The sequence below is a fragment of the Eleginops maclovinus genome, chromosome 22 (assembly GCF_036324505.1).
Source record: "Eleginops maclovinus isolate JMC-PN-2008 ecotype Puerto Natales chromosome 22, JC_Emac_rtc_rv5, whole genome shotgun sequence".
Taxonomy (NCBI): Eukaryota; Metazoa; Chordata; class Actinopteri; order Perciformes; family Eleginopidae; genus Eleginops; species Eleginops maclovinus.
In genome coordinates this window covers 11,996,608-12,009,948 of record NC_086370.1, presented here as the reverse complement: position 1 = coordinate 12,009,948, position 13,341 = coordinate 11,996,608, and the positions used below count along the sequence as shown (strand labels likewise).

The window sequence follows — 13,341 nt, the reverse complement described above, 5'->3', positions numbered from 1 at the left end:
CAACCTTCACTGCTGGTGATGAACAATATGGAGCACCGCTGAACTCATCAGTAAGAGAGAGCTGGGTCAGTAGAGTGGCCGACTGAAAAAGGAAGGCAATTCACTAATGTCACTTGAAGCCATACCATGACTAAAAGAGTCTCCTTATGTAATTGCTAAATGATTCACTGAAAGGTCTTCACTTTATCAGTTTCTCATCAAATGTCATCTGTCAAGGTCATATGGGCGGCAAAAGGCCTGCAATGCAATCTTTGGTTTGATTAGCTGCAGTTTTTTTTTGTTAATCTAAAACAGATTTAGATTAGGTTTTGTTTGAGATTAAGTGAAAATATCTAAATTTATTCACCTAAATTTATGTCCGGATGTGCTTAGCTGAACCTAACATTCATCTGTGAAATCCCCTTGGACAGGATGAAAGTGTGTGGAGTCTTTGTAGGAGTTGTTTTGGATCCAATCTGACAGCCTTATATGTCTTCTCCTTCTTAAATGCATTCATCCCAACCAACCACTCAGCCGAATTGATGCACACTTACACCATGGAATTTAATATGCAGGTAAGTGGACTCAAGAGTACAACAAAATTGTTAAGAAAAGGTTTTGCCACTAAGTTAAAAAGGACTTCTTTATGCTTTTTGTGCCAAATGCCCGAATGGAAATGGGAAAAAGGGCAATTGTGTTTTTTTCCTGCACCCAGAATATTTGAAACTTAAGTAACTCATCTGGCTTTCAAATCCAAAACAAATCATTATTAGAGGCAGGTTTCATTGAGATGTCAATCTTTTTATTGACATGGTTAGGTGGTTTTGTTTTATCATTTACTTGGTTACAAAACTTGCCCTCTAAAATGTATTTTTTAGATTGGATTTTTTAAATTTTGATTTTGATTTATCTGCGTATTGTGTCTTTGCCAGGTCAAGAATAATATATCCGCCCAACTGGGTATTTACCACAGCAAAGGGTACAATTTGTCGCTACTTAATCAACAATTTAGGGGGAAGAAATCACCCCTGCATCTTTGTGAAAACCTGTTGACAAATCAGTCTCTTCATCACTCTTGGCCCAGTAGATCGATCTCATCCTTATATGCTCATTCGTCTGCCTATAGTGTTTTAGTTCACTGAGCACATAGGGAGAGTGTTAATTACACATCCCTCTTGCAGTAGGTGATGTAGCACTCCTATTGGTGTTGAGATTTATCCAGCCGATTTTTCAGTTTCTCTCCCACCACAGTCCATGCCTTCCCTCCAGTGTCATTCCAACTCCCGCTCTCCTCCCTCCCCCTGCAGACTCTGCAGTGCAGATCTCTCCTGCTGATAGCTGCAAATCCCAAACGTGCCAGCAGAGCCCTGCCTGACTGCATGCTCCCACACGTCACACAGCCTGACCATGGCAGGACCAGAAAGCCCAGCTATGTCCCTTTCTAAAGCTTCCAGAACAACAACCGCTCACTCGTTGCTGACCTGATACCCACACAGGAAGAAAACACATCCCAGCAGGCTGCAGTGACAAGACCGTCAGGCTGGTGTTGGTTCACCACGGTGGCCGCACAGCTGTCGAGAGTCTTCACTGGGACCTGGTGTTGGAGCTGAGGTAAGACAGGTTTGTCTGTTTGTCTGTTTGGCGACACCTCTGTGGGAGTGAGAGAGCAGTGCAGCGCTCTGCCTCAGTGAATCAGAAAGGTAAACAGATCAATCACCGATACACACTTCAGAGAAAGTCCTCTCCTGTCCGATGGGTCTCTGCTTTGTGATGAATATGAATTGACTGGTGCAATTTACTCATTCTGTCATTCTCATAATCAACTATCATTCCCTGCTTATTTATCAAACATAAGTTTAAGTCTGGGTGTAATAATGTAGATTATTAAACAATGAACTCAACCTTAATTTTAAATGGCACCTACACAAATGTGAAGGTTTGTGATGACTGGATCAGCAAAACGGGGTATCAATTCGAAGGGGGGAAATAAATCCCCAGTTCATCCCAAGGAGCACTTGAAACTCAACCTTTATTTGGAGTTTTACTACACTTCGGTAAAGTTTAGTGTCTGCATCTTGCACAGTTGAAACTATATCATAGTGTGACACACACACACTGAACTAATGCCGGTTTTCATTCCCGTCTGAGCCTAACAGCCTGCATTTGTTTCAAAAGTAAGACAATTTCAGACTACAAATGTCACATTAGAGAGGGATGGTAGTTTTACCAGGGCAGGTCAGACAGACAGGCAGAAGACAGACAGGCAGCAGTCACAGACTTTGTCGTCTAAGTCTGACAGACAGTGGGAGTCTTTGATATTTGGCTGTGACAGCTTGGTCAGGCCAAGCTGACAGTCAGAGGTCTTTCAACACACCAGAGCAGGTTCATCTGACAGGCCTGTCTGGCTCAATCACACAACAGAGAGTCAGGCGGCAAACACCCCTGCTGTGTCGACCAGCTGAGGAGGTACCACATGGGCCAAGGGGACAAAGGCCCAGGAGGGCAGACAAGGGCGGGACGACTGTTACTGATCCTGCTCTCCTCAGTTCCTCAAAGCTTTCTCTTTGAACCTCAAAGGACAACAGAGCTACTTCCTCCTCGAGTTGCAAACTTGTTGTTTGTCACCGCCCTGACCTGCCCAGCTGGTTCAACAGATGCTCGAGATGCAGGTCAATGCTGCAGCTCTCTGATGCCTCATTGGTTATTGTCACAACGAAACACTGGTGCAAGCCAACCAGTGTGTGTTTGTGTGTGTAACTGTGCACTGTGCAGTGTTACAGCAATTACTCATATTTGGCAGCGGGTTCACTGCCCAACAGTATTTCCCCCAGTCCTGAAGTGTCCCCACTCTCTCTTGCAGTCCCTTACAGCAGCAACTCTAGTGTGATGGACCTGCAGTTTAACACACTGGCAAGAGTCCCAGCACTTTCCCGACAAATCAATATTTAAAAGATTGGCCACAGCATCCCTGTAGAAGTAATGGATAGACAACCACCGCAGGTGTACACTCTAAGAGCCTGCCCAAACAGCGGTTTTACTCCCTCTCTGTACCCCAAGGCCGCTGGTAATACAAGAAGTCTATCAGACTTACATTAAAGTTACCTTTCACAGTTTTCATACATATCCACATCTTCATTACTCCTGTAAAATGATCCTCACAGTTTGATGACTGGTTAGTTTTTTAATGGCATGAAGAGAAAAAAAGTTATGAAACAAGTTTCAGGTTTAACTACCAACTTAGTAATTTCCAGAGATGAAATGCAGTGAACGACACAGCATGCATTTTTGCTGACACAGTTCCTGGGCTAGAAACACTAACTACAACTGCTGTAGGGAGGGTAGAAATATTGTGTTACTTTAGTTTAGTACTAATTAGGCTTCTAGGTACACAACAACTACCATCTGGTTAACTGGCTGCATAAAACATTTTGAGCGGATTGGCTGTCGCCTCACACCCTAAAGAAAGCTTTTCGGCTCAACTCCCTCAACTCAGGATTATAGCATCGAGCTTCCTCTTTACACATTTCTGCAGAGGATTTTGCTAAAGGATGAAACGTTACGACACAGAAAGCCTTTTCTTATACAGAATACAAATCAGATATGCAGCAATGAAGTAGTGGTAGCAAACCTCAAATGAACTTCTATAAATGAATCAGTTTGGCTATAACATCAAACCATCTATTCAGTGAAATCTCATTCATTACAATTAAACTGATGGCTTTCTTTGCACACACACACACTCTGCATTACATAAACCGGAGCAAAAGCTTGGCCTGATAATAAAATAAAAGGCCTGTCATTGTATATTCATTGCACACTTATCAGGCGAGAAAGGCCTGTTTCCCTGACTTCTTAAATGAATTTAAAAGCATTAGGCTTCTCCTCTGACTACCTTCAAAGTCAACTCCAATTACATTCAAAGGATCAAAGTGAGACGTAACATTTGAATGGGGCTTGCAGAGGAAAACTTGAACATTACAGTGCTTCTGATTATCTTTGGACTACACAGACGCAGCAGATTTAAAATGACGTATATTTACACATGCCTGAATGTAGATTTACAAGCAAGTACGACAGAGGCGAACGAGTAATAGATGCTGGATTCTATTTATGTTCTTTTTGAGTGTGCTTGCAGGAAACACGTCATGTTATTTTTGGGTCGATGATTCTGGTTGTTTTGTTATTCACCTCAAATTGACAAAATGATTGCTCAGTGATAAATGCTGCTGCTCTTATGCAAAATTCACATATTTATTAAGATGAAGATGACTCATGCCTGGTGCACAAAGAGTAGGGCAGAAAGGACAAATCAACCAACCTTTAAATCCATTACTTTATGCAAAATATTCACATGAAGCTATTATTCTTTAGTACATTTTCTCAAAACGTCTTTAAAAGTACCTTCAGGCAGAGAGAAATAGAGGCTAATGCGATGGAATCACACCAACCATGACGCCAAATCAAGCGATTCTTGCTTGTCTCACACCCATGTTTGATCTTCCTTCTTGTCTCATCTACACACCTGTAAAGTTGGATAGCTGCATTGTCCACAGGCTAAACACCTGGCAAATTACTTAAAAAACGCAACCCTATTCATTCCTGCCACAACAGTTATCTCCAGAAGCACATTTTGCAACGATGACGCACACACAGACTCCCAAGGTGAAAACAACATCTACTACACTCTGTAGCAGCTTCTAATAAAGCAAACTGCTGGCACAATAAAATGATAATCCATCATCACTCACCAAGAAACCCTGAAGATCTAATACTGTGTCAAATGGGTTCATTATCTGTACATTCAAACCTCTCTTTGTGCATGTGACAAGGTATGATTTGCTATATTGAGATATTGTTTTCAGTGGTCAGGGTAGATGGAGCCCTGGAGAAAGGGTCTGGGAACTCATAAAAGTAGCTGATGAAATATGACCAGCTTCCTCTGGGACGAATATATAGTGAATCACTTTTAAAAGACGCCTGGTCTGTTTCCAAGTGTGTAATGAAATTACTGAGATTAAAGAGATTTTTATGAACTTTTAACCCTTGCCTCTGACAACACAACACAGACATTCGTCAAAGAGCTGATCGCTAGAAACACATTTGAAGAGAAATCAATAATCATCATCCAGGAGCCGATGGTTAGGGGAATTTATCAGGAGCAAGAGGTAAATGCTGCAGATGAAGACAATGGATCAAACTTATGGCCGTAGGAGGCAACAGTAGAGACCCAGAAATGGACAAAACAAAGTCATTAAAACGGGAACATTAGATGATGCTTATTAATCTCAGGTTGCGTGACTAACCTCAAGGATATTAACAGATGATTTGTGGCAGTTCATCCCTAACAGATAAAACAGGACTGAATGGCTTAATGTAGAAAAGCTAGAATCAATATTGAAATTCTGGATTTGGTTTTCATTTCCGACATTGTCACAACATTTTCTCTGTCTTGTATATGCTGTTTAAACACTCGTACTATGTGGCACTATGGATGTTAACTGGACACAAAAAGAGATCCCACACTGAAAAAAATATGTCTATGACAGTCTGGAGCAGGTTGTTAGTGAAGAGAATAGAGATTTTGGAGCTGGGGTTACATAAGCAGCTGAGTCTCTGAAAAAATGTGTGTTGATCCGCTATAGCCCCCTGCGACTCCCTCCTCCTTCAAAGCAGCTGCCAAAATTGGGAGCCGTACATTCACATCATAAACTCTACAGCTCTACACTCTCTTCAACAGTTAACAAAACTTTATTACTCCCAACACACACATTTACAATCCCTTCTCTTTCCACAGCACAACTTTTGTTAATTCTGTATATATAAGCTTGTCGAATAACAGCACGCCATCTCGTCTATTCGGAAAATATAATATTTTGAGCCGACATTCACACAAATAAGCTTTAAAATCGTTGCTTATCCAGTAGTAGTGATTATTCAGAGGTTATCCAGAATGCTTTGCAGTGAGTGAATATGCAACACAGTATGAACAGCTACAGCATCTGGTTTTAGTTCTGCAGTGTCCAGCAAACTGCATGAGAATCCCTGATTTATATTCAAGCAGCTGGTCAAGCCATAAATTATGCACAAAGTATTTTTCTGACATTTTCACTAATAAAGCTGTGAAAAATAATGAGAAGAAGAAGCTTCAAACTACTCTATTCACAATAAAATACAACTTAACAACATTCCTTAAGAGGCGACACTGACAATTTAGCATATTACCAGCACTTGCTGCAGTGTCACAAGTTGACTAGTTGCTATTTATTAAAGCATTATCTTACTGCACTGCACAAAGAATAGCTGCCAGCAGCATAACATTAAGATGAACAAACAGTAATTAAATCTGTAAGTCATCATACTCACTGCAGACTCTTTTTATGCACCATGGTATGTGTAAAAGAATGCAAGTTTGCTATTCAATTCAAATCCTGAATCCTATTTTTTCTTTTTAGGTTACCTGCGAGATGCCAATGTGCTAGCAGTTTTGCCAAACACAGATATTTAGTATTCTTCTGTCCCTCACACAAGAATTAGACAGAGGAGAACATTGTAGTAAAGGGAGCAATGACACACCATGTTCAAGATGACAGCATAGGTGATGACACACATGGGAGTCAGAGAGGAGTACTCCCTAATAATGGCAACAGGAGATGTCTTATTTGTGCTCCTGCAGATTAGAGAGACTTGGACTATAGGCAGGGAGACCCACTGTAAGACCTTCATCTACAGACATACCGTGGACCAGTTTACGGGGACCATCATCATAATTACAGAGCATGGGTTCATGTCCCAGCTGCTCTGACATGATGCTCTGGTATTTTAGCTTTAGTGATGGGTGGAGGGTGGAGAATGTGTGGGGGAATCCCTGCTGCAATAACAACTTCAGATCCTCCCTATGGACCAGTAAATGTAGCAGCATTCATCAAGCACCCCCCCCAAATATATATATATTATATATATATATATATATATATATATATATATATATATATATAATATATATATTTGCGTCAATAACTAAATATGGACATTGCAGGTATATAGCTATAATAGGTTTCATTGTGGATGTTTCCAGCGACATCACGCGATGAAGAAAAAAAAACATGAATAAATAACGCAATTAAATTCAGAGTGCATTTGGTGACTTATATGCAAACATTGATGAGGAAGCTGTCCAATGGTAAAATAGTTTCAACAACGGTTGCTTTTAAATGTTACGGTAATTACGTGCTTGATTGATTCCGGTGTCGCTTTATCTTGCTCAAAATCCTAAAGTTGACCCATGTCCTAATTAAGAAAGGTGAATTCCTCTCTCTATCAGATCAGCAGACACACACACACACACACACACACACACACACACACACACACACACACACACACACACACACACACACACACACACACACACACACACACACACACACACACACACACACCAGCCTAAATGGATATGAACTCTCCCTACCTTCCACTTTGGTGAGGGTGAGCACCGGACTGTTGCAGGCGGACAGCGGGGCAACCCTGGCGGAGTGTTTCTTCATGATGATGAGCTCGGATGGGCTGAGCTCTAAACCGCTTCGACTACATCCCTGAAGCTGATTTGGTGCAGACACCAGACCTCTTGATGGGACCCTTGATGTTCCTAAAGCCGCTGTCCTGCTCTCTGTCCCTTCGAGTCCATCCGACTCTCTCTCGGCAATTTTTTTTCTACCTCTGTCGGCTCCCCCCACCCCCTTCCTCCTCCACTTGCCTTCCCTTCTCAAATATGCTCGATCCAGTGCGTCCTGGCTGGTCTCTCCTCACGTACACTTTGGCAATTGCTGCAATTCGCCAACGTCACACATCCATCAGTCTCCAAAACAACATCACGATTACCACCCACCACCCAGTGTGCCGAGGCACTTGTGCCCGCCTGTCCTCCACGGACGCCACGGTGACTGTGGTCCGTCCCGGGCCGGGAAGGCTGGAAGTGACTGGACTGAGACATTGACCTGACAGCGTGCAGGCAAACTCTATGGGACCAATGCAGTCAAGGTTGGGGCGGTTTGGTGTTGTTTGTCCCATAAACTACACTCTAATTGGAGTAGATATTTTTATATTTATTTCGGGTCAACGATTAATCCAATTAAACCATATCCCCCATATTGATAGGAATTCTAAACTATTTTTCGTCGTTATGCTCCAGAATTTTGGTTTTATGTTATGTTTATATTTATTCTTCAAGGTCATGCAGTTCCTTCCGTGTCATTTAATGTGTGTAGAGTGTAAAACGTCCTCTTTTTTTTACATGATTGGCTTTACCGATGATGACATGACATGTTTTGGCTATACTCTAAACTTTGGCTATATTTTTCAGGATTTTTTTCCATTCTTGCCACAATGTTGGCATATAGTGTTGATAAAGATGATATGGACATTAGTTGGGCATTTAATATGAGATTAAGAATAAAACAAATGATTAAAACTGAATAAAAAGGACAGTATAGATCCAGCAAGCTACTTTACATTGTCCACATGTCCTTTTAATATGATTATCTTATCATTTTCATTGACATAATACAATGGGGGACATTCAAATCAACATGAACAAGACTGATATATTCTAATGTGTAATTAGTCTGTGTGTTCAGTAAAATTGTCAGGGTTTTCCAAATGAGTGCAAATTATGTTGAATTGTAACACACAGATAAGGGATTCACCAATCCAGCTTTGTCTGTCTAGACAAAGATTCTAGTACCTTAACTCATCTGTCCATACATACTGATGCAATACCAGTGCTTTTATCTTCCATCATTTACTGTCTGCACGGCAAACTATTATATTTATGCGAGGTAACATGAGGTCAGGGATTGCTGTGGAAATAAAAACTTCCCGCAGTCAACAGTGGCAGCCCCCTAGACTGTAATAATGCAAAAGATAGAAACACAGACTATGATAACAAAACAAATGTGCTGCAGTGTTATGATGACTAGTAAATGCACCACCTCAATTATTGTTAGATACTGTAGCTCTGGGCTCTGACATTCATACTGTGGATCTCTTTTGCTCACCATATGTTTTACACTGAAAGGTATCCTTATTTCTGTTCTGGTATGTGTATATTTGTTTGAATTGTGGAAATGATTGTGCTTTTTTAAAGCCTTTCTTTGCCCACTGTGTTGTTCCCAAAGTCCCAAGATTTGGGAAAGAAAGATTTTGTATTTTCTGTACCTACTGCATGGAACAATCTGCAGACTGATCTTAAGCCTCAAACCATACAGTTGTAATCCTGAATCTTTGGTGAAATCTATTGAGTCAAGCGTGTCTCTGGGCAGATGTTTAATTTGTTCATTTGTAATGTTATTCAAATACGGGCTGTAAAATGTATGTAAAACTCATTGTGCTGTTTGCCTGGTTTCCCTTTAAAAGAGATCTGGTCTTTATGGGATATACCCGGTTAAATAAAATAAAGAAATAATGTGGCTTTAATTCACTATAAAATAAATATCCTTTACTTCTCCCATGAACAGACTCTACATTAGGACTTCAACTGTTCAGAGTTTCCTGTCAGCTTTGGTTTGTTAAATGATCGAGACTTGAATCCTAGGTGACTGACTGACCTGGGTCAGTCCCGAAAGCTTTCAGTTTCACATCACCCTTTTACAGGTTCTGTCTTTGACTTTGGCAAAGTTATCACAGCTCAAATTCTGGTAAGTTTTGAAGTAAAAAAAAATGTTCAGGTTTATTCCTGTGATGCTGAACACTTTTATTGTCCCTCGACTCTCGTCTGTTAGGTATTTGTCGAAATAAGACATTGGTTTTGAAACCTGAAATGACAATTGAAAGCTTCACACTGAGTTTCCTAACACTTTTAAATTAAGAGCTGTCCAACTCGATTTGTGGTAGCAGCTGGTCAACTGCAATTATGCCTGCCATCCTTTCTGTATGTGGTTATTTTGTCATTCTTTATGTCACCTCTGTTCTACTTTTGAGGAGCCACTATACTCAAACAGAAAATCAATTAGAGGACAGCAGATCACTGTCAGTAGTGCAAATTAAACTGCTCAGTATTGATCTGCAAACACCTATGCTGTCCCTGTGACCCTGCATCATTATCTTTGAAGACCTACTGTACATATGAGTGTGTCTGCAGAGGCTCTGCAAAGCCGCTGAGAGTGAGCATGCCTAAAGGAAGCTGCACTGAATAATTCACTGCTTAGACTCCACCCCACACTCAAGCCATGCCTAACTAGGACAGGAAGCTCAGACCTTCTTTGACGTCCCTCAGCAAGCAAATCTACTAGATCTTGTACTATTTTCCATAGCCTCCCTCTCCTGTGTTTGGGTTTGAAAAGGGGAAACGTCAGGAGCAGTGCATTGGGAGCTAATTGATGAAGTGCAAGAACTCAGAGAGAAAAGTTCATAGAGCAGCACAGGATGTTTGATGGATAAACATTCTAAACTTGTCACCTTTAAATTATTTTACTGTGAGTGTCATAGAGAACGATTCCAGGTCAGGCTTTTTTGTGTGCGTCTCTTTCTGCCTCTATTTTGGCCCTGCAGCTGCCAGCTGTCACCGGTAACTAATGTTGTCAATTTACAACGTATATGGTAAGAGCAGGAAGATTCAGTGCACATGCTATTATTGATAGAAAAGACAAGGAGGTTGAAAAAGGTAGAGCGGGTGCGATCATTAAAAGATCCCAGTCAGTGACTCATAGACTTTTATCTGCGAAACACGGAGGAGGATCAAACCAATCCCTGCTCTGAGACGTCGCATGACAACTCTCTTTTTCTAACACACACTCGAAGGCTGTATATGAATAGGGGAAAGTGTGTATGAGCAAAAAAGTTAAAAAGACCCTGCGTCTGCACAGCCTTTTGAATCTCTCTTTCTACATAGAGACCGAGAGATGCAGATCCGGGACTGGGAGAGAAGATCTTTCCATTTACAGTAGATAAGAGTAGTAGTAAGAGATGCTTTTATTGAATGTGTATTCATGCTGCCAAGTGAGAGGAAGCTACTGTAGTCTTTTAGTCAGGTCAAACAATCTGTAACTGCACTACCCATGCTGCAATAATGTTCTTACCGATGAAGTACTGGAACTATAAAAGGCATTATGGGATATGGCATTCAAAGAATGTTGCTGTAAGGTACCTTAATGGAGAAAAATTAGGAGGCTAACAATAAGGAGACATGTATTAGATATAATACAAACATGTTTCATTGTAGCCAGCAAAAAAATGCACTACAAGAAATGAATGGGAAGCTGCTCCTCCAGGGAAACAGTAATTGCTTGATGTTATTTAGCCAATTGTTCTTTTCGCGGCATCTGTCTGGTTACCTTTAGTGGATTAGAAAAAGTATTTGTGAAAGCAGACTGGAAAGGAAGGGAGAGGTGTGAAAAGTCACTGAACCTAAACTAGTGACATTGCCATTGTGTGGCAGGTACTGTAACCATTCAGCTGCTAGGACGCTCCTAAAGGAAATCATTTTGATATTGATCATTCACTGTAAACTAGAAGCAAAAAGGACATAACTGTTCAAATATAGATTATATGAAATGTGAAGAAACATACATTTGTTTTTCATTTAAAAGCTCAGTACTGGCACATAAAATCTTTGCTACCATGCTTCCAATTACTTGCTCTCCATCCAATTATGGTTAATAATGTTCACTCAAAATGTCAATCTCATTGTGGCACTAGAGGAGAAGAAAGAGGACCGCAATCCAAGTCAAAGAGATATTATACTGGATACATGAAAACCACCCAACACAGAGTTGAGGAGTAGGAATGTGCACTGATAAATTCCTAATAATACCTTAATCTGGGTATGAGGTTTTTCCATCCACCTTACATCATGAATTCACCACATTCACAATTACTTTTTAAATCAGCTGTTTACTGTAATCCTCTAGAGCAGGATGGGAAGGAGGGAAATTAGGTAGTTGGAAATCTATTCTATTGATTTTGCATTAAAGCATGGAGCACAGAAAGTTATTGACTTGGAGTGATAAAATGTGTGTGCGAGAGCAAAGGATTTCTCTCAGTTTGATCTTAATAGTGCCAATGTAAGTAAATGTGCCTGGTTTAAGTTTTGTACAACTGCTCTCGATATAAAGACTGCTGGTGCTGTTGTAGTTGCTTCTTTGCCAAAACATTAACATATTTGTTATTGGCATTTCCTAATGTAATGACACAGCTGATCCTGATTTACTACTAATCAATTCCTTATCTAACACCAACAACAACTACTTAATGTCATCCTAGCTCAGCTGGAAATAAGGAAGCTCTGAGGCACTTGCACTCGCCACAATATCATCAAGAGCAGAGCATCAAGTCAGATACACAGGTAGTACGATTCATGGTGTGATTTACGTATGAGCTCCAGATTTGTTTACCTAAAATGTGTGCATACAACAAGTAGAAACTAAAGTGACTCACAACAGCACAGGTTAACATTAAAGAGAATCATTACTCTTTGGATGATCTGGGTTAGGACGGACACAATTCTTTATGTTAGATGATTAGAAATGAGCTCAATTGTGATTGTGAGACAGCTTTACTGTAGTTCGATAGATAGATCATTTCCATTACCTGTCAAACCATGACAGTGTTGCAATCCCATTTGCTATGCTAGCAGTGCTGCTTCAGTTAAAGTGGCAATAGAATGCATCTATCTGGTATTTTAAATCTCTGGTGTCTACAAAGAAGGTATATAACTTTGGTTGATCCAAAAAATGTCCAGATGCAGTTTTACAGACCCATGTACAACCCTATGATTTGGTCCTAGAATGAAACAAAGCAAAACAAAGGAGCTGATTGTGGACTACAGGAAGAGGCAGAGAGAGGCACACACACCCATCACCATCAACGGGACTCCTGTGGAGAGTCAGCAGCTTCAGGTTCCTCGGGGTAAACATCAGTGAGGACATGACATGGACACATCACAACAGGGTCATATCCAAGACAGCTCAACAGCGGCTCTTCTCCCTCTGCGGGCTGCGGAAGTTCAACATGGACTCCAGGATACTCTGCAACTTGTACAGGTGCACCATCGAGAGTATCCTGACTGGCTGCATCATCGCCTGGTATGGCAGTTGCACCGCCCTCAACCGTAAGACACAGAGGGTGGTGAAAACTGCTCAGCACATCACCAGGACGGAGCTGCCATCCATGGAGGACCTCTACACCCAGCGGTGTAGGAAGAAGGCCGGTAGGATATTAAAGGACCCCCATCACCCCAGCAACAATCTGTTCTGTCTGCTGCCATCTGGCAGACGGTACCGAAGCATCCGGACCAAGACCACCAGACTCAGAGACAGTTTTATACCACAGGCTATAAGACTGCTGAACTCCTGAGCTCTGTGAATGTCT

The 13,341-nt window shown here is 41.1% G+C and overlaps 1 protein-coding gene across 2 annotated transcripts in view; it reads right to left on the bottom strand.

Annotated features, from left to right (window-relative positions):
* Positions 1 to 13,341, bottom strand: part of slc35f3b (solute carrier family 35 member F3b) — a 52,025-nt gene that overhangs the window by 17,615 nt on the left and 21,069 nt on the right. Inside the window, exon 1 of one of the 2 annotated variants that reach the window (XM_063875128.1) lies at positions 7,448 to 7,702. The exons of the other annotated variant lie outside the window; for it this stretch is intronic. Within the exon in view, the coding sequence (XP_063731198.1) occupies positions 7,448 to 7,523 (76 nt within the window). The 5' untranslated portion in view covers positions 7,524 to 7,702. Of the gene's footprint in view, positions 1 to 7,447; positions 7,703 to 13,341 lie in introns of those variants that run through there. 2 annotated transcript variants of the gene reach the window in all.